The sequence below is a fragment of the Grus americana genome, chromosome 12 (genome assembly GCF_028858705.1).
Source record: "Grus americana isolate bGruAme1 chromosome 12, bGruAme1.mat, whole genome shotgun sequence".
NCBI classification, from domain to species: Eukaryota; Metazoa; Chordata; class Aves; order Gruiformes; family Gruidae; genus Grus; species Grus americana.
In genome coordinates, this window is record NC_072863.1 from 12,079,088 (window position 1) to 12,100,513 (window position 21,426).

Sequence of the window (21,426 nt, forward strand, 5' to 3'; positions counted from 1 at the left end):
CCTGTCAGCAAACAGCATTAAATACAGAGTATCATATTCGACAGATAATGGCATGCTTTTAGTTTTTTCTCTCTTGAATGCAGGTCACACAACTAATGTAATCTCCAAATGCTGAAATCCTAGATGTGAAAAGGTAAAGCTTAATTGCCTTGAACAGCAACTCTTGTATTGACTCCAACATAAGGCCCATAAATATTAATACAGCTATATTTAGCCCCTTTCAATTATACATACAAAATTAAACATCTTTCTGGGAACAAATCAGTCTGGATAGGGTTTGGTTTTATTTCCTTTTCAATGCATTTTGCATCAAAATAATAATAATTCTTATAGAGATAAGACTTAAAAAAAAAGAACAGTGGATGGAGGCAGAGGCTTAAAGATACTTTCAGGGGGGCACACAGGGGAACCAGCCCAGCCTGGGATCTCAGGGTCCCACACCACCTCTGGGAGGGGGATGTTCAAGGAGGGACTCCAGCTGGCCGGAGAGGAAAGGTCCTATCTACAGCGGGGCCATGCCCACACGATGTCTTCTGCAGTTAAAGACCTTCTCTTTCATATAAAAATCACATACACTTTCTTGATTTGCAAATTAATTATATGTTGCTTTCCTTGCGAAAGTGGACTTAATGGTATTAACGTTACATGATAAAGAGAAGCTATCAGAAAGCTTCTCTCATAATGATGGGTAGATTGATCAAGAAAGAAGAAAGGAGATTTCATGCTTTTGTTCTTTAACCCTTCCTTGTGCAAGCAGACAGGGCCCTTTTCTATGAAAAGGCTTTTTCAAATTCTCAGGCGAGACCAGGTGCATCTCTCCAAAGGGAAGAGCTCTATCTTTCAAGCACAAAAGCCTCTAATTCAATTCCCACATGTGCACAGAGCCTTTACAGAACACAGAACTTGTGGAAAGAAGAGTTTGCACCGTCATTTTTTACAGGACAGTGGCCTTAACTGGCTAAAGTGACATTCACAGCTCTCCAGGAGACATGTCTTCAGGTGAGTAAGTAGGAATGCAGGACCGCAAAATTCTGATCTTGCCTGTATGGATACAAGCAACTTCCTCGACAAGAATTCAGATGAGTGCAGTAAGCTTCGTGCAGAGCCTCTGCCACCTTCCCCTTTACAAATTGCTGTCTTTTGTTGTTTTTTTTTTTTTTTTTAATGGTCATCAGATCCTTTGCTTGACAAAGTTTCTTGTATCTGAACTGATCCTTCCAGAAAAGAGGCATCTGAATTGACTTTTACAAGGTTGAAAAGTGTCTTGAATTTTCAGACACAATTTATTTCGCTCCAGTCATTAATCATTCCATCCACTGATTCAGTCTGAACTTCGTCATCAATAGGATTTTCCAGTGGGTTTGGGGAAAAAAAATAAATCATATGCTTTTTCCATGCCTGTTGTTCTCATAATTTTCGTCTGAATTATGTTCTTCCAGAAGGTAAACTGAACGAGGTGTCCTTTTCTCACAATGCAAATTGCAGATTAGAAAGTCTCTCTAGGCTATACTCTATGCTTACAATTGCCAGTACTCCACAAAGACTTTTTTTTAATAAACATTAGCTGTATGTCCTTCAGAGGTAGATTTTTAAAGTAGGCTAGTACACATAGACAGAGAAATCATTACATGAAATTCCTGCCCCACCAGACTCGGTGACAGTTTTGCCATTTACTGCAACAGGGTGAGAATTTCACTCTGACTTTTAACAGTACTTAGTTAAAGGACCCTGCACGGTTTAGCCTCATAGCCTTGCAGCAACTCACTGCCCAAAGCCCCATGCATCTTCCAGAGCCTCACGAACACTCCAATATTTTTATTTAATCAAACAATAACCTTTAAATAAATGAAATGGCTTTAACAAGCTGACAGGTCTGAATCAGCAGCATTAATCCTCCCTCTGCAAGGGGGCCAGGTAGATGTGGTTTGATTGCTTCTTCGAGATGGAACCAGACTGAAATTCACCACCAACGCAATCAATGACTTTGCCTCATGAGACATAATCAGTGCTTCTGTACAAGTACACGAACTGCTGCAAACATTTTATCTGCTAGCGCAATGAATAAAATAACTGCTGTTTCTTAAATATTTGACCAGTTGTTTCATCATCAGTTTCCCAGAACAAACGAACTGAAGTTGTTTTCAAACTCTCTAATACCTAATAAAAAACCTCAACTTATTTCACGATCCATATCAAAGACACATTATAAATCCTTTACATGGGACTAAACAAATGGAAATTCTAATAAATGAGTAGATGACATAGTCAAACAGATCAATAAAGACATCCTTGCAAGCAGTTTATAGCCATCTATAACATCATCTACTAATGTTCTTAACACTAACACATGTTCAACATGCTTAAACATCAGCTCCCCCATTCCAAAGTCATTATAAAGAAATAGCGTCATCCCGTCTCCAACACACACCCACCAGCTTCCCCTCGGGGAGGGATCAGCTGCCTAACACTCACACTGGTTCTCTGCAGGTGTCTGATCTAGCATTGAAGCTCTGAGATGTTACTCCAGTACAAATTACAGTACAAATCCTCCAAATGGATTCACTTTCCTAGAAAAATTTCTCACCCTCTGGGAAAAATCTTACTTCTTGCCTACATGCGTGGATATATGGAGGGGTTAGCAGCTTGGGGCAGACTCCTCATTGGAACCACACACAGCAAGTGAAGGCATCACCTAAAAAAAGTCATCCAAAGTAGCATGAGAAATACTTTCCCCTCCACAACCCTGGCAGCCTGGGGGCTTGATTGTGGCCCCTCTGGAGAGCCAAGGCACATGCAGCCCATGGACAGCCTCATCACTGGTGATCGGCTATGGCCACATGACTGCCCCATGGAGAGGGTGGCTGGGCAGGGACCTGCCGTGGTGGCCCGCTCCTTCCCACGTCACTGCAGGGCACAGGCAGCTGCGAGATGCCCTCAAAGGACCCAGTGCTGACCTGAAGCACAGGTGCCATTTTACACCAAAAGCTATGAATCTCTTTTCGCAATGGGTTTCTGACCCATCCAGAGAGTTTGTGATATCCCTGAAGCTTTGATACAGGCTTGTCGCCCTAAGCAAATTCATAACTTATTTAAGAGAAGACTTTCACCCTTAGGCGTAGCTGTCAAGCCCGTACTCCTCTCTTGCCTTCTGACGTGTGCATGCCTTTTCATACAGAGCTCTCTCTCCCTGTTCGCCATGGGTTTAAACAGCAGCACAACTGGGATTTCTGCATGAGAGAGGAGAGCAACGGGGCTGTGCAAATCCATGGCAAAGCTGCCTTTGGAGAGCTGCACCCAAGGGGAAGACAACCTTTTTTTAATTTGTTCATGGATCTTAACTTCAGAAGTTTGATGAGACAGAGCAGGGTCCCTGTTGCCCAGAAAGGTAAACAGAAGAAAATGCTGTTTAGGCAATGCCTCAGCTTCAAATTAAAACTCATCAAGGAATCTCAGACAAAGACAAAAATCTAAGATAAGACATGCATTTTTTCTAAGAAAGGATCAAATTCCTCCCTGGAGTAATCAATACAAGGCATGAAGTCAGATCAGAGAGAAGAGATGAGAAGTTGGGGGAGGTGGAACATTAAGACAGAAAAACAGATTAAACACAGTTCTGGAAACCCTGGAAATCATAACAAACCACAAAGGACCACTGGGTTTGTCATCTGTTTCTCTTTCGCAAACTTTAGATCTAGATAATGTTTATGACAAAATGCAGGCAGCTTCATCCCGCACAGGTGAAAAAACTGCAGAATAGCTCAAGGCCAGACTGAGTCCAGCCTCCCTGGACACCCGGTCACCAGCTCTGCTGCAATGCGGAATGGGACACACTGCAGTGGGGCTCTGCCACCACTGCTCAGGTGTCCCCACAGTCAGAGGCAGTGCCTGATGCTCCAGCCAAGGGACCAAGAGCAGTCCTGCCCCCACCTCTCTGCCCAGCACCGAGCACCTGAGAGCTGGGCTTCTGCACACTGCAACTTTTCGTGCACCCAAAGAGCCTGCGAGTGTCCCTTCCCCAGGGCTTTGCAACCTATCTCCAGAAGTAAAGGACAATTTCAACATTTCATCCAGTTTTTAGGAGAAAAAAAAGTTCTCTAAACTTCAATCATCTGGACAATTTCACACTTTCTAGTGCTATTATAGGTTACTCTCACTGCAAACAGATTTCTTCTTGGATCTTGCCAGGCAGAAAAGCCCTCACTGTTTCAGCTTGAAGAGCACTGTACTTTTGAGAGAAGTCAGTTAATTTAACTGACTATTTCAGCCCCTCTGCCTTAATACTCACATAATAACAGACAAGCCCTTACCTGCAGGAGGTCAGGAGAAAATGACAGATGCACTGAGGTGTAACACACCAAGCATCTCAAGGGAATGTGTCAACCTAAAGGGAGCTGCTCTGAACCTAAGTCCAAAATCTTTTGGCCATCAGCACTTGAATCAGTGAAATACAGGTGGCAAGAGAGGGATACAGATGTATCTCGCTCAGAAGCCATCCTGCCAAATTATACCGTCATTAAAAAAGCAGGAAGAAACACTGCACTGCAGAAAGAAGAGACAAGAAAAACTCCAACTGAGGTGTGCTTCACTTAGAAAAGAATAAAGGGAATACATCAACAGGATAAATATTAACAGGCAGCTAGAGATCAAAACCATTAGCAGGGCAGAGCTGACACAGTAAGGCCAGATAAAAGGCACTGTAGGCCCATGTCAGGCATCCTCTGCCTGGATGGGACCCACTTGCTGCCAACCTTGAGGACAATGAATGGGCACCATGCCCTTTCCCCAAGGAAGAAGAAACCAAAGGGGCCAAGTGCCTCATTCTGCCTAGGGAATTGTATTGCTTTAATCCAGTTGCCTGTGCTTGCTGGTCCCAGTAAACTCCATGCTCTGAAAACATTGTAGGCTCCTAACCCTCAGCTGTCCAGAAGCACATCATGTAGACATGGACTGGCAGGACGCTCGCCAGCCACGACTCCCTTGGCAGGACCTAGTCAGCTATTTAGGGATTCCAGAGACACGTGGTAGAAACTTCAAGTAAATACCGTGCGTTACCTTGTAATTGATGCTGCATCCAGGAGAGGTAACACTGGATCCTAGCCTAGCTGCTTAACATGGCACAAATTACTTTTTAATTGCAATTGGAGAAACTGGCTTATCTAGAATGTTTACAGTCTGTCTTTTAGAAAACTGAACAGCCTGCTCTCTCCTTCTCTACCTTGGGGCAAAATCTTTTCCTCCTCAGCACCCCCTGGAAAAGGCTCTCCTGGTTTTGGCTTAATTTTCTTCATAGTAGTTAGCATGGGGCTACGTTTTGGATTTGTGCTGGAAGCAGTGTTGACAATATGGAGATGTTTTCGTTACTGCTGAGCAGTGCTTACACAGAGCCAAGGCCTTTTCTGCTCCTCACACCACCCCACCAGTGAGTAGGCTGGGGGTGCACAAGGAGTTGGAAGGGGACACAGCCGGGACAGCTGACCCCAACTGACCAAAGGGATATTCCATACCATATGGTGTCATGCTGAGCAATAAAAGAAGCTGGGGGGACGTTTGGAGTGATGGCGTTTGTCTTCCCAAGAAACTGCTACATGTGACAGAGCCCTACTTTCCTGGAGAAGGCTGAACACCTGCCTGCCACTGGGAAGTGGTGAATGAACTCCTTGTTTTGCTTTGCTTGCGTGTGAGGCTTTTGCTTTACCTATTAAACTGTCTTTATCTCAACACATGGGTTTTCTTACTTTTTTACTTGTCTGATTCTCTTCCCTATCCCGCTGTGGGGGAGTGAGCAAGTGGCTGTTTGGTGTGTAATTGCCGGCTGGGGTTAAACCATGACAGTCCTTTTTGGCACCCAATGTAGGGCTTGAAGCGTTTGAGATAACAACGGGTTTGATTGAAATGTGGTAGATCAAATTTATAGCTGTTATCACTGTTTAGCTATTAATTGGCAGGCTCCTGTGCTTGCCATGGGGCTTGCTTGCCTTACTGTATAGTAGAGTCTAGTGCTCATTAGTGGCCGCTTTTTGCTTTCGCTGCTCACTGTACTGCTGTGCTGCTTATCATCCTACTGTGCTGTGCCTGGGAACGTTTTGATAACAGCAATGGCGATATGCCTGGGCTGGCAGATGGCCAGGGCATCCCTGCTGTTTCTGTGCTGCTGTCCTGGACAGGCTGGAACTCCTGTGTGCACTCTAGTCGAAGGGACTGTGACCTGTGGATGAGTCCACGTGGGAGCAGGACACCCCAAAGCATCTGTGGCCGTGAATAATTCCACATCAGAGCAGATACACCTCAAAGTGTCTGTGGCTGTGGTTACGTCTGTGCCACAGCAGGTATACCTCTGAAGGGACTGTGGCCCAAGGATAAGTCCACACTGGACTAGGTACATCTCGAAGCATCCATGGCTGTGGATAAGTCCACGCCACAGCAGATACACCTTGAAGCATTAGTGGCTGCGCATGAGGTCATGCTGGAGCACTTCAAAGCATGTGGCCATGGATAAGCCCGTGACGGAGCAGTTACACCCCTGGAGGGACTGCAGCCATGGTAAGGCCATGTTGGAGCAGGTTTACTTCTGAAAGGACTGTGGCTGTGGGTAAGGCCATGTTGGAGCAGGTGTATCTCTGAAGGCATTGTGGCTCATGGAGAAGGTCACGCTAGAACAGTTGTACCTCAAAGCAACTATGGCTGCGGATAAGTCTATGCTGCAGCAGGTATACCCCTGAAGAGACTGTGGCTCATAGATAAGGCTCCATTTGGAGCAGGTACACCCCTAAGGGTCTGTGGTCCGTGGATAAGTTCAAGCCAGAGCAGGGGCAAGGGGAGTTCATTGCAATCAAACATTTAATTTAACAGACCCTGTTCTGGTCCAAAGGGACTAGGGGTGGAGACTGTAATGGAAATACCTTTAAATTGTTGTAACCTGGGATTTGAGTTTCATGTTATGGAAATTACTATGGCAGGAACCACCTGAACCAATGGAGGACAAGCCTTACAAGAAGTTGTACAAGAAAGAGCAGCAGTGACTCGACCTGAGCTGGCTTTGGTGCTCAGTAACTCCACACAACACACCACCTCTCCCGTCCTGAGGGACTACCATAACAGATGGAGCCTAAAATCATGGACTAAATGAACTCAATTTTGTGAACATTAGTGGACGTTTCAAAGACATTTTATAGACGTGGTCCACAGACTAAGGGAATGATATCTGTGTATTATATAAAAGGATGGGAAGGGGGTGGTGGTTAATGAGGTTGTATTGGATAGTGTGGGACCTGAGCATGATGTAAATGGTATGGAATAAGGGGTAGACAATCTGTTGCTTTTGGCTAGGATAGAGTTAATTTTCTTTATAGTAGCTAGTATGGGGATATGTTTTGGATTTGTGCTGGAAACTTGTCCTGGTTTTCAGCTGGGTTAGAGTTAATTTTCACAAGAAACTGGGAGGGGACACAGCCAGGACAGGTGACCCAAACTAGCCAAAGGGATATTCCATACCATATGAAGTCATGTTCAGCATATAAAGGAGGGCTAGCTGCGGAGGAGTGGCGGCTCCCAGCCATAGGATAAGAAATTGCATTGTGTTTCACCAGTTTTGTCTATTCTGTTATAATCACTGTAGTTATTTTCCTCTTCCTTTGCTGTCCCAGTAAACTGTCCTTATCTCAACCCACTAGTTCTACCCTTCTCTTCCGATTCTCCTCCCCATCCCACCAGGGAGGCTGGGGGTGGGGAGGGATGAGGGAGTGGCCGCATAGTGCTCAGTTGGCGGCTGGGGCTGAACCAAGCCACAGGAGTGTTGATAATTCAAAGATGTTTTCATTATTGCTGAGCAGTGCTTACACAGAGCCAAGGCCTTTTCTGCTCCTCACACCACCCCACCAGTGAGTAGGCTGGGGGTGCACAAGGAGTTGGAAGGGGACACAGCCGGGACAGCTGACCCCAACTGACCAAAGGGATATTCCATACCATATGGTGTCATGCTGAGCAATAAAAAAAGCTGGGGGGACGTTTGGAGTGATAGTGTTTGTCTTCCCAAGAAACTGCTACGTGTGACGGAGCCCTACTTTCCTGGAGAAGGCTGAACACCTGCCTGCCACTGGGAAGTGGTGAATGAACTCCTTGTTTTGCTTTGCTTGCGTGTGAGGCTTTTGCTTTACCTATTAAACTGTCTTTATCTCAACCCACGAATTTTCTCACTTCTACTCTTCTGATTCTCTTCCCCATCCTGCCGGGGGGGGTGGTGGTGGTGGTGTTGAGCAAATGGCTGCATGGGGCTTAGCTGCTGGCTGGGGTTAATCCATGACAAAGACCAACAGTTTTCTGGAGCACAGGCTTCCCCTGACCACCCGATACAGAGAGTTCATCCACCACTACTACAGATGCCCTCTGGGTTCCTCATCCTTACACCAAATAACACCTCAGACACACCCCCAGCCCCCATGAAGCAGACAGTCTCTGGCTGAGCTGGAAGAAATCCCTATCCTGTTTTGCGAACAGCTATGGAAAGGCCCCACGTGCCTCCTCCCTGAGCGGTAAAGTGCTCCCCAATAGCTTTGTATTTCTAAAGCATGTTAAAAGGATTCTCAAGGCTGTAAGGAAGCAAAAGGCTGGGCCAAGTCTGGAAACCTCCTCTCCTGCCCCTTCCCAGGCATTCACAAGATGGTTGTATTTTGGTTGCAGCACAATGGACCCGGTTAGGAAATAAGGCTGCAGGAGGTACAGCCAAACAGGGACTATCACTGAACCTCAAACAACCCAACCACTACATCCCCTCTCATGGTAACTGTGCTGGGCATCACACTGGCTGTGTAAGGATTGCAGAACTTCCATCACTCTTCACAGTAAGCAGCACAAGGATATACAGGGTATTTTTGTGCATCAGTCATTCTTGGAGGATCACTCATGGTCCCATCGCTCACATGACACTCCTTGAGCATCTCTTCTTTTTGGGTATGGGATGTCTCTCCCTTTGCCAGTCATGACATACCTCTTTCTCATGGCCACATCTCCTCTCTCCTACTCTTGCAAGCAAGGCAAACTCCAGGTTCACAACTGAGGCCTTTCCATGTGCCAGTGCTGCAGACAGTCCCAGCAAAGAGAATTTGAGAGCTATAAATAGGTGACCCTCATCATAGCCCTCGTGGGGCTGGGCAGAGGATCTGTATGATTGCACAGCTCCAGACCAGGAGTGGAAGCCAGTGCTGTCCATAGAAACTCTCTCAGTGGGAGATTTTCTTATCCTGCAAGGTTGGCCATGACAACAGATGTATCCATCCCCTCGGGGTCCATTTCTGTTCCTCTTCTGACTTAATAACCAATCTGCCCTGTGTTTTCCCAGGGGAAACACAGGTTATCTGCTGACATTTCCTTCCTCTCTCCCCCCATGCTGAGTCCTGTAACGATCTATTTATGCAGTTACCCCTTCCCCAAGCCCAGACTGTATTTCAGTGGTCATGCGGCCAAAAAAAAAGGCTCGGCTCTGTCCCTAAGAGTGAGCCAGCCCCAGCTCACCTGGCAGAGACATGGAGAAACCTCCTATCAGACACGTAAGACTTCTCTGTGACACCAATGGTCATGTCCACAGTGCTATGGGGCATTCCTGCAGAAGGAGGCATCTGACAGCCACCATCCCTCCCCACCTTTCCTCTTCTAAGTTAGCCTGGAGTGTGCTCACAAACCTCTACCTGCTGTCAAGACTGCAAGAACTCCTTGCAGGAGAAGATGTCCTCAGCCACGTCCTGGGGGCAGGAGCAGCAGCAAGGCACAGGACCTCCCTCGCCTGGAGCCTGGCTCTGCAGCACTGGCCACTCCTGAGCAGCCTCAGCACTGGTTTGCTTCAGTTTGTGTCTGCAGCATCCTGGTAGGAAAAGGAGCTCTGGCATTGGAGCTATTAGAGTGGGTGGCAGCAGATGGTGAAAACAGAGGGGATAAGAAAATAAATACAAAGAGGCTATCTTGAGGGGAAAAGTCATTACATCAACACTCTGTTGCTTACACAGTCTTTTTTCCCAAAGCCTAAACAAACATTGCTCAGCTCCTGGCGCACAAGGAAACGGTTCTGCCGAAGGTGGGGGACAGGCACCTGGGCACACGCAGCACTGCGCAGCCCTGAGAGGTGCTGCAACCCTGCACCCTGCTCAGCCCTTTGTATCTCAACCCAATGTTTTCAGGGGGATCCATCTCATACAGAGCAGGGAAACTAAGGCCAAGAAGGGAGTCTGCCTGTCCTGCTTCCCAGTTACACATAATTTAGGCCAGTCCATCATTCCATTAGGCTGTGCGTGGGCTCAATACCACAACATCTGCCCTTTCCACGGACACCAAAGCAGGACTGCGTGGTGCTCTCTGAGGGGAGACCTCATCACGGCCTACAGCTTCCTCACGAGGGGGAGCGAAGGGGCAGGCGCTGATCTCCTCCCTCTGGTGACCAGTGATAGAGCCCGTGGGAACGGAATGAAGCTGTGACGGGGGAGGTTTAGGTTGGATATCGGTAAAAGGTTCTTCACTGAGAGGGTGGTTGGGCACTGGAACAGGCTCCCCAGGGAAGTGGTCACAGCACCGAGCTTGACTGAGTTCAGGAAGTGTCTGGATAATGCTCTCAGTCATGTGCTCTGATTCGGCTGGTCCTGTGTGGAGGCAGGAGTTGGAATCAATGATCTTTATGGGTCCCTTCCAACTCAGGATATCCTATGATCCCAATGGATGCTCTTGCCTGACATCTTCAGAAAAGCAATATTCCTGAGGGAAATGGAGAGACCCAGTGCTGGGTCTACAGGGACTGCCCAGTCCTGTCTCACAGGAAAACCAACGTACCTTGTAAGTCACTGAATCACAGTGCTAATTTGAAGCAAAACAATCCCTTTCACAGATCTCACATAACCTTGGACAGCAGGAGCCCATCTCTTGCTGACTATCACCCCAGGCTATTTGGTTAACCCATAAGTTTGGAGTCTGCAGCAGGGCCATTTCTGTTTCTCTGGCCACCAGCGGCAGTGGGAAAGGTCTTTCCTTCTAATGCTCTTCCTGATAACTGCACTGACAGACCTCCAAGGAATAAAAGCCAAGACTTGGGGAAAACAGGTACAGCTGAAAGTGGGGACAACCCGGCTCACCAGGCTGCCCCATACACGCACACACTGAGGACAACTCATTGCCAGCCAAGAGCCCCCAAAACCTGTAGCCCTTTTCAAAATCTCCCGTCCGGGTCCGTGAGAGTACTCCATGAGGGGAAATCAGAGGTAAAAGCAGTCTAAACATGCAATGTCTGGTTCAGGCAAAGCCAATTTATTATGTTAAGCACATTATTAAAGGATCTAAAGCAACAGAGCAGAGAAGTTCCAAGAAAGGTCTTAACTTCCCCAGCAAGGGGCTCCTGGGAGTCCTCTCATTAATACTTTGCACGGGGTTGTCAGCAACTGAGCCTACAGTGGACATAAATGCCCCCTCAGTCCCCTTACAGGATTTGTTTCAGTTAAATCGATACAGCCATCGGGGAGACTTAAGGAAAAAAAGCTATTAGTGGGACCGCAGTTAATTCTGGGGGAAAGAAACAAGCAACAAAAGCAATAAAACTGATGGATGGCTTATGCAGACACAGTAACCCTTTCCTGTCTGGGTTCTGCAGTGTGGCAGCCCATCAGAGGTGAGGACGCTCACTGGAGAAACCCTTCTTCCCCAAATTTTGCATGGTCCCTGCTTGGGATCAAATTACTCCTGGACAGGTGCAGGGCAGAGGGCCGTGGCACAGAGGTGGACATGGGGCTGGGAAGAGACAATGAGGCTGCTCTGAAAAACGCAGGGTGCATTTCCAGGCTAGCACTGTATCACTGGAGCCCTCATCAGTATGCAAGAGTTCAGGAAGGCTTGTTTCCAACCTCCCTTGGCAGCTCCCTTGGGCCTTCAGGGAACGGGGGAGAACATGGTGACTCCAGCTTTGGGTGGGAGTCATGGTCCAGCAGCATACCTTTGCAGGAGAGCTCAGAGCAGTGTAGGGATATCACCTCAGTGGCCCCTGTGGCACACAGTCATCGGCACCTGAGAGGGCTCATCTTCTCTGCCACAGCAATGCCCCTCAGCAACAACACACCAAGAAATCACACAGGGTCAAGTCTCCCTCATCTCACCAAGAAAGCTCATGTCTTCCCCACACATCTCTCCGTTGCTTCTACATCCTTACATCACAGTAAATGTATGCCGTAATGATTGGGAGGGAAGGTGACTACCATGCTTTTGCTTTCTAAAGCACCTTAAACATCTGTACGTGTTTGGAAAGAAACTCAGGAGCAGTAGCTGTAATGGCAGTGGTGTTAAAAGCAGCTCAAGAGAGAGCAGAGCCCAGCTGACTGCCCAGTGCCCAGACTGGCACACAAAGAGCTTGCCACATAGGTAACCTATATTGGAAATAACTGAGATGTCGAGATAGAGGCTCTGTAGAGAAGTCCACTGACTAAAAAGCAACACCAACATGAGTTGAACGTCCTGCAAACTGGTAGTATCATTACTTCTGAAACGGTAATGTCTATAAAAGTAGCAGAAGTAAGTTTAATCATATTTGCTCCATCTACAGGCCTATCAATGTAATGTCATAGAAGACCACAGCAGTCAGAGACTTGCACCTCTCATCACACAACCTATCAAACAACAAGATAGCATGGACTCAAAACAGGGAAACCAGCAACAGACCGACTCTGGCATTGAACCAGCCTCTCCTCCCGACAGCAGCAGACTTTTTAATAAGTCATCTGTGCAGCCTCTCATTTCTAAAGCTACACAGCTGTAGCTACACATCTTCTCTCCACCCAACTGACCTCCAAGTCCAGGTCTTAGGCGGTTGTCGTATCCATCCAATAGCCTGTCCAGGATGCGGGTGAAAATGGTGATGTTATCTTTGCTGTCATCGACAACGTCTGAAACATGCTTCTGAGAAAGCCTGGCACACAGGGGAAAAAAAGAGGATAAAACATCATCAGAAGAGAAACCTACTCTTTACACGCTCTGAACAGTTACTGGAAATGAAGGGGTGTTGGTTCAGCCTGTGCTGCAGCGGGCCCTGAACTGCAGGATGGGGCGCGCCTGTTGATAAGGTGATGTGCTTGCAGAACTCCCCACAGAGCATCTCGAATCATCTCCCCTCTGACCTCTGCCACCGCAGCTCTCACTGTGGAAGCTGAGGCATCCCCACTGCCCCCTCCCCACCTGTCCATGCTCAGGGCCAGCAGCACCATGGGTAGCGGTTTAGGAGTCCTGTTTTTTCAGGGAGCCTTCCCCTGCCCCAGCATCCCTTGCCTGCCCCTATGAAAGGGCATTTTTATGAAAAGAAGCTGTGAGAAGCTCTGTTACTCAAGTGCCAGTATCTCCTTATAGGCAGCATGGAAGAAGTGATGCCAGTTATTTACCATATAGAGCTATTTCAAAGTTCTTTGCTCCTGGGAATGGGGAAGGGAGGCAGAAAAGTAGGAATTCAGTAAAGCAGACTTGAAGCCTGAGTCCGTCATTAAAACTCTTCATGAATCATTTCTGTGGTTTGTTGAGCTTTCCCTGTTTATAAAACCAAATGAGTTTTCATGTTCCTATCCCTGCTCAACGCAAGAAGCCTGGAAGCCCCCAAATAAGATGATTTCCTCAGGGCATTTTCTGCCCCAGGTGGAATAAAATATGTAGTAAATTTCTCAAACAAAGCTCATCTCACCAAACAAATCTTCAATGCAGTTTTGCAAGCTCAAGGGGCTCAAATAATACATTTTGCATTTTGTGTCTCCCTTTCAATCAACAGAAAAGGAGCCTGTGAATCCTTCTGAAACTGACTGTATCCAAAAGAGATTTCAGACAACACAGACTACTGGTGCTGTGGCTCCAAGCACAGCTTTCCCCAGCAGAAATAGCTGTTAGGACCAAAACAAATGGAAAGGCAGAAAATTAAGTAACAGAAAACCAAAAGAAAAATCTATAAAGATGCAGAGATTGCAAGGAAGATGGACGAGAAAATAAAAGACACCAATGAGGCCAAAAAAAAGATGAAGAGGCACAGACAGGCAGCAGCATGGCTGAGGAAGCGCAGCCAGGTGGGGGGAGAAAAGGCTGCTGAAGCAGAGGGATGCTCAGCAGCAGCACCAGGACCCCCTTGGGAGCGGGGCAGCCCGAACTGGCAAATCAGCCCCATGCCACTAACTGGAGAGATAAGTGACTAGTAAGCACTGCCCAGATGAAGACCACGAATGTAGCAAACTAGAGAGACACTGGTGTTGCAAGATGTGGGTGCAATTACCAGGGAGGGCACCTATGACCCTCTGAGGCAGGGTCCCACTCCTCACAGTTGGGGAAAAAGAAGCCCCTAAATTGTTGCTTTCTAATACTTCTGCCCCTTTCCTTCTCCTCCCCAGCCTCATTTGCTCCAGTTGATGTGTGCAGCCACTGGTTTAAGCTTGCATCAGGAGGTAATTGGGGAAAAAAAACACAGAAAGACGAATTTAAGGAGTTCAAAGCTTAATCTTGTTGCATCCCATCTGGTTAGACTAGTTACCCCTGACACTACTGGTCCGTTTGTAAATACTCTGTCAATAGGATGACAAGTAGCAGAGCTGGCTTTGGAGTTTTCTATCAAAATGTTCTCCCAGCAGAAAACCACCCTCTGTAAGATAAAAGAATAGCAAAAAGTATGTTCCAGCAAAAGAAGAAAAATTGAGAGCAGGGTATGGGTATTTTTAAAGTCAGGCTGAATCAATACTATTCCGCATGCTGCAGCTAATTGAAATATTCTGTTTTGGGCAATTTTGACATTAATTTGTGTCGGCATCAATGACTAAACACTCCAGGAAATTGTATTTCAAGTGCTTGAGGTTTGCTTCTCCAGGGATTGGATCCCACTTCTCACAAGGCTGCTTGGCCTCTGTTTTTTAGCAAACCAATACCTGCTATCATGGGAGAAATGGTCAAGCCAGGAAGCTCAGCCTACAAAAGGCCAATGAGGGTAATAAAGTGCTTAAACTGCAGTTCCCATAGGGTATGGGGGGTGGGAGGCGGAGACACGGTTGGGAAAACACCCGTCCAGCCCTAATGCAACCTGTCAGATCCAAAGCATCAAAACACCACTGATACTATGAACTGCATCACAGCCTTCAAGACTTCCCATTTGAATCAAAACACTGGTTTTGGCTTTTCATCTGGACTTTAAATATTTGAAATAGCTGAACTCCCTGCAGGTAAGTAGAATTTTGAGGAATTTAACAAATGCCTACTGTAATTAATGAGGTTTCAATTGTACCAGCTTTCAATAGATGTCATGGTTAAAAGCAATCTGTACCGGTGTCTGCTGATGGGTATATAACCATCTATAACTTATGAATAGCTAACATGCTCATGAAAGCTCATTCATTAATGTTTTATAAGCTATCTTTAAAGATTACCTGTGATATAAAGAGCAAGAAGACAGATTTTTGTGAAGAAACTCCTGGCGGAGGCTCAGCGGTGATGGGAAAAATGAGTTTACAAATTTCAAACCTGTTTTACTTAGCCTGACATTTGAGATTTTGACTTCAATGTGAGCAGCGTGGGATTCACTTAGTAGGTGCCAGGGAAAGAATGGCGCAGGCAGGGCAAAGGGAAGGTGCAGACAGGGCAGAGCCAGCAGCACCTCGGCCTGGCACCTGATTTGGGCTAATTCTCCAGTCCAGCTGAGGTCTGGGCTGGCTCACCTAACCTTAACATAAAGCTAAAGCTGCCCAAGTCTCATTTATCTCTCTCAAAGCCCCACTGAAGAACTCTAAGGAATTGCAAAGAGGTATGAGGATCATGGTTTTAAAATAACTAAAAGCCTTTAGGCAGGGAAGACAGAGGTTTACAGCAAATTTAATTAGGATAGGCTTGAGGAAAAGTCATTACCTCACCACCTGTCCCTGAGCACATGCTCTCTGGAGAGCTGGCTGCCACATTGGCATGCTAACCTCCAAACAAGGGTCCCCTCGTATGCAATTTAGGAAACAAATCCTCCTGCAGACCAGAGCAATACCCGCATGGCAGGCAGCGAGGGAGCAGCGGCAGAAGCATCAGTGAAAATGTGATGGGAAGCAAAGGGGCAGTGGTGGGGAAGGCAGAAGCAGGGCTGCAGGCACAGGGGCTGCTGACACGCCCCTGCAGCCAAGATGGGGACAGGGACCCAGCCCCAGCGGGCTGGAGGGGAAGGTGAGAGGCCAGTGCCTGGAGCTGCCTGTGCCTAGACAGGGGCAGCCAGCCGTACATCGATACGAGGGTCAGCATCTACATGTCAAGGCATGCTCAGGATGCATTTGCTTATGCAAAGTGTGATCCAAGCAGATGAAGTGGTGTGGGCAGGACAGGCTAGGAGCAGAGAGGTGTGGGTGAAGTAGGAGAGGCAGCACTGACATTTTCTCAGGCATGAAAATCCTTGATCACTGCTGGACTTGTAACTCAGCAGACAGCATTTCAGTGTCCGTACCTGGCACTCTAAAGGCTTTTCTAAATTTTTTATAGAAGTCATGTATTATTTGCATTTCTCTCCCTCTGTGCAGAGCTCCTCCCTCCTTGTGGCTGGCAGGCTGTGCTGGGGGTGTCTCTGCCTCCCTTCCTCAAAGGACTCTGAGCTCATCAAGCCTCAGCAGAGGTCCAGCAGGATGCAGAGGAGGGCTGCAGAACCTGTCACGGATTAACAGGCTTTCGTCTTCTCCCAACGGCTCCCAGAGGCTGGGAAGGCGAGGCTGGTGGCAGCGTTCTCTGTGCTGGGACAGCCGGAGCCGGCACACCCAGCGACACCAGCCCAGGCCAAGGGCGAGCAGCGTGCCCAGCCAGGGCTGGCCAGAACCCCCCTGTGATACAGCAGATCAGGTGTGCTGCTTGTGGGTCATTGTACTACAAACAGCCAAACAGCTGAAGCAGTTAAATTTTCTTTTCTTTAAAAGAGTATTAAAAAAATGGGGGTAGGGGGTGTCTCTCTTTCAGGTTAAAACTCATCCAAGCCAAGTCCTTGCCCAGAGTGAATTGTGCAGTGGCCAAATCTGAAAATTGGTTTTGTTGCAAAAAAATCCTGACAGCTGTCCTTAGAGCACCTCAAATAATGCTAATGTAATCAGTCAGCTCAGCTACGAGGGACTGAAAAGTCCACGGGTGAAAGGCACAGGGACAGGGGCAAGGGGAGGGTCAAACACAGCGGAGGCACTTTTTTGTGCTTTGCCCTGGACTACTTCACACAGGTACTGGCCCTGGGATATTTAAGTACAGTAAGAGGATTGCAGCCTTGGCCAACAGCCTCAGTGCTTGCCACCTTACCCAGCATCAGCAGGGACAGCCAAAACCAGGACTAGGACTCCAAGGCTAATGAGAGAGAGCGATCCCATTCCCAGGAGCCTCAGTGCCATGGCGTCAGCACGTGGCGACCAGCAAGCAAGCCTCCAAAACCTGCGAGAGTGGGCACAGAGGGGAAGGAGAGAAAAGAGATTTTATTTACTAGGAGGAAAGCCATCAGCTTAGTTCAGTTTTTCCCAGCAGTTCATCCTCATTGGCCAGCAGTCAGTATTTCTGGGGTCCTGTATTTGAAGTCCCAGAGACCCCCCCAGGGATCAAAGGGAGCAGCATCCCCTGCAGCACTGCTGACCCTGGGGAAGTCGCAGCATGGGGTCAGAGCCAAGCATGTACATACACATTCAAACCCTCACCCCATGTTCACAGCACATCCAGCAGCTCCCCAGGTGCTTCAGCATCTGGCAGCAAGTGCATAGCTCCACTTCCAAAATGACCACACCCATTGCTTCCTCCTCCTCACCCCGTGCTCTCAGTCACCACCCTCGCCTTGCAGCAGTTCCCAGCTCCCCCCGCTACCTGTGCTGCCTTGGGGACACCCACACAGCAGAACCACTTGCAAAATCTCAAGACCCATTTTTTTTTCCAAACATCTTTTTCTGGACACTTAGGCCCTTATTTAATTCTGGTAATGACACTGCCAGAAATTAAGTTTGGACACTGAGGCCTGAGGTAGTGGGAGTGTTCAACTGTACTGCACTTAATGTGCTCAGATATTTCATTAATGCTCAGTTTTACTTTTATTGTGATGTTATTGCACATTTAACTGCCTTCCCCTTTTCTGTATCTCATTATGTTGATGCACCTTGGAACAGCACTGCCAAGCAACAGCCTGTATAAATACAGCTTGTCGTGACGTCTCCCCAACACGACACCTCATGTCTGGCACACATGGGATTCAGCCCAGCAGAGGCTCAGCACCATGGCAGCCAGGGACAACCAGCCAGTGTGAGCCCCCTAAGCCGTAAATGAAGGCTCACTTCAACCACACCCTGCAGAAACCAGGGCAATATGTTGTTGCCAGCCAAATCTGACTTCTGGATTTCCCCACTCGGTAGGCACCAACGTTGCAGAGCCTCAAGCAGCTCCTTCCAGCAGTGAAGGAGATGCTAGGTTGAAAGCCAAACCCCACCACCTGAATGGCATTTCTCAACTAGCAGAGGGTCCCCCAGAATGAAGGGGGCAGATAAGCTATGCAAGGGCTACCAAGGACCAGGAGTTTCTGTACATGGACATAGGAGACGGGAACCCTCAGCAGAAATCCCATGCAGAGAGAGCAGAGAGCTCAGCCAAGCAGGATGGAAACACCTGGAGATCATGTATATCATGTATGTGCTGTGATGTGCATCTGGCTACCTCTGCCACAGACAACTGGAAGAGAAGAAAGTACACAGGACCAGGCTGCATCATACCACCATTCTGCATTTAGCTACCCCTGGTCACCCCACACCACTTTGGCCCTACAGTCTTCCTGGATGCTGTGCCTGATCCTTGCTTTTTAGCTCAGTACAGCTCTAGGAGGACATGAGCTGCCATGCAGGCAGAAGATAAGAGCCAGACACTACTATCCACCCACCTCAGCTTTTGTTCTGGCAAGATATTCACTAATGGCAGGCACAGGAAAAAAATTAGCATTGGGCCCTACCATTGCCTTGCATAGAGCATACTTCAGACACGTTACCTTTATCTTCCTCTCTATCACTCACTTAAAATCCTTGCAAATATCAGTGCATGGATTAATTTTGTGCATGTGAGCATTTGTCGGTGTGCTCAAGCCTTGTTTAATCAGGATGCTACCTAGGGAAGCACAGCCTTCGCACCAAAGGAGCACACGCTTACCGGAGGCTGCAGAAGCCTTCTGGCACGGGCACACCTACACCTCTGGTGAGACAAGCCCTGATTCAGGATGGCTCCTCTGGCTCCTGCTACCCTGTAGCTGAGAAGGGACACACGGTCCTGGAAATTCAAGTATTTGCTGATGAAGCACAAATTAAGAGGCTGAACATCTGTTCTGTGGGAAATTCCAACAGTTAGGGGAGACTCGTTCCCAATCACAATGACGACAGCTAAAATGTTGATGTTTCTTACAAGGCAAATTCAAAACTCCTTCAATTAGCAGCTCCTCAACAGATTTCCTTTCAACTTTTCTCTTTCATTTCACTTAAACTTGCATATTATACAATAGGATTTAATTGAAATTTTTTTTCTAAAGCAATTTCAAACACTAGCAAAAAGAAAAAAAAAATTGCTTGCTTTCCTCTCCCCTCCCCACACCACCATTGAAAAATTTCATTGAAATCAACACTTTCCCATTCAACTGCTGATTTCAATGAATGGTTTATTTTGGCAGAATTTGCACTGACAGCAGTTTTTGACCAGGCATATCCACACAAACAAGGACCCTTTGGTTTTGCAGCAGATGCCTCCTGGCTCTGCAGGAACTGTTCTGACTCCTCTAGAACATTCTGGACCACTTTGTTAGATTTGGTGAGACCATGGACTAGGGAGATTACGCACCAAAGGTGGGACAGAGCAGCTAAAGAATATAGGACCAGAAAATGAGGCAGCAAGGTAACTCAGAAAGAGATAGGATCAGGAACAGTGACAAAAGCCAGAAGCACTTACACCTTCCATGTAGATGCGTATAACACATGCCTGTCTATGCCAAGAAGCTCTAAATAACCGCATTTCCACCAAACCTTGTTCATACAGTTTTCCTTCAATATTATATAGAGATGAAAGACTAATTTTCTACTGTGGATAGTTGTGTCAAGGAAGGTGCTAGCCAAGGATAACAGGACTGCTTGAATAAAGTTAAATACGTGCTTAAGTTTTATTTTAAGCATCAGAACCAGTTCTATATACCTGCACTTGGATAAAAATCTGTTTTTACTACTTGCCCAAGTGATTACTTTGCCAGCCATGGCTTGGTTTGCCGGCACAGAGAATGCCCCCAAAATGGGGTGTGAGAGTACATGGATGGCTGGTTTGCTATGGCTGTGCTTATGGACAAAGGAAGGACGACACAGCATGGAAAATAGCTCGGCACTGTTTTCTACCACTTTCCTTTGGTTCTTCTATTGTATTTTTCCTGGGGAGCTGGATAGAAGAGGCTGTGTAGCATTTTCCTTGTTCTTTGGCTCTTTTACACTTAAGACATGGACTGAGAAGCAGTCCTGAGGATTGTGGTTGACATTCCCAATTAACACAGAGGCTTTAACTTTTGGTGATGAACCCTGGTAACCTTGTGACATTGAGCCAGGGCTGGCCAGGCAGTGCTGGGGGAGCAGCAGCAGGAGCAAACCCCTTCCAGTGCTGGTGCTCATCACCCTATTGCTGGGCAGGAAACATGTCTCTAGAGGAAGCAAGGAGGCTTTCCAGAGGAGTATGTTTCACCCTTCATACAGTTTAAGGGATCGTCCAAAGCTCCCCATAGTCAGAGCCTAGTGTGGTCACCACAGCACAACAGCTTCCAGCATCACCTCTCCCCTTTCCTGGGGCTCTTCCTAAAATCTCAGCCAGTGCAAGTGCTTTAGAAGCCCAATAGCTACTGGCCACACAGCCTCTCTAATAAAAAGGTTTCTGGCCTGGCAGGTTTGTAAAACCAGTCCTGGTTTCAACAGCCTAGTAACTGAGCTCCTCAGATTTTAGCACAAAAGAGTTGCTCTTGGAGAGGACTGCCTGCCCCATAGCTGTTACTGCTCATGGTAGAACAGGCAAGAAGGGGTCCCTCAGCACGCAGCACTATCTCCAGTAAAGGGAAGGGATGGAGACACCCACTAGTGTGCCTCAGGAAAAGTAACACTGGGGCTCCTCCAGCCTGAACTGGTGCTGTCCTTGCAGAAGGCATTTAAATAAAATGCTATTCAGCTGTCACTTCCCAGTCAGGAAGCCTCTGAAACAGTCAATGTCTTGATCTGAATACCTGCAGGGATCCCTGATCCTCTAGGAAGGGGAGGGAGGATGCAGGCAAATGCATTGAACTGCATGTAACCGAGTGAGGGTTTAGAAATGTTAATTGGATGGTAATAGTCTCAAAGAAGAAAAAAACCTAAAAACTCTTACTAGGTCTTGCTGAAAGGAAACTGCATAGTATCTGTGAAGAAAAAAAGCTGAATGCAA

The 21,426-nt window shown here is 47.3% G+C and overlaps 1 protein-coding gene across 1 annotated transcript in view; it reads right to left on the reverse strand.

Annotated features, from left to right (window-relative positions):
- GABRA3 (gamma-aminobutyric acid type A receptor subunit alpha3) overlaps nucleotides 1–21,426 on the reverse strand; it is an 81,983-nt gene that overhangs the window by 55,073 nt on the left and 5,484 nt on the right. Inside the window, exons 2-3 of the mRNA XM_054839326.1 lie at nucleotides 17,275–17,403; nucleotides 12,804–12,925 (exon numbers count right to left, since the gene is read on the reverse strand). Of these exons, the coding sequence (XP_054695301.1) occupies nucleotides 12,804–12,925; nucleotides 17,275–17,363 (211 nt within the window). The 5' untranslated portion in view covers nucleotides 17,364–17,403. The remainder of the gene's footprint in view (nucleotides 1–12,803; nucleotides 12,926–17,274; nucleotides 17,404–21,426) is intronic.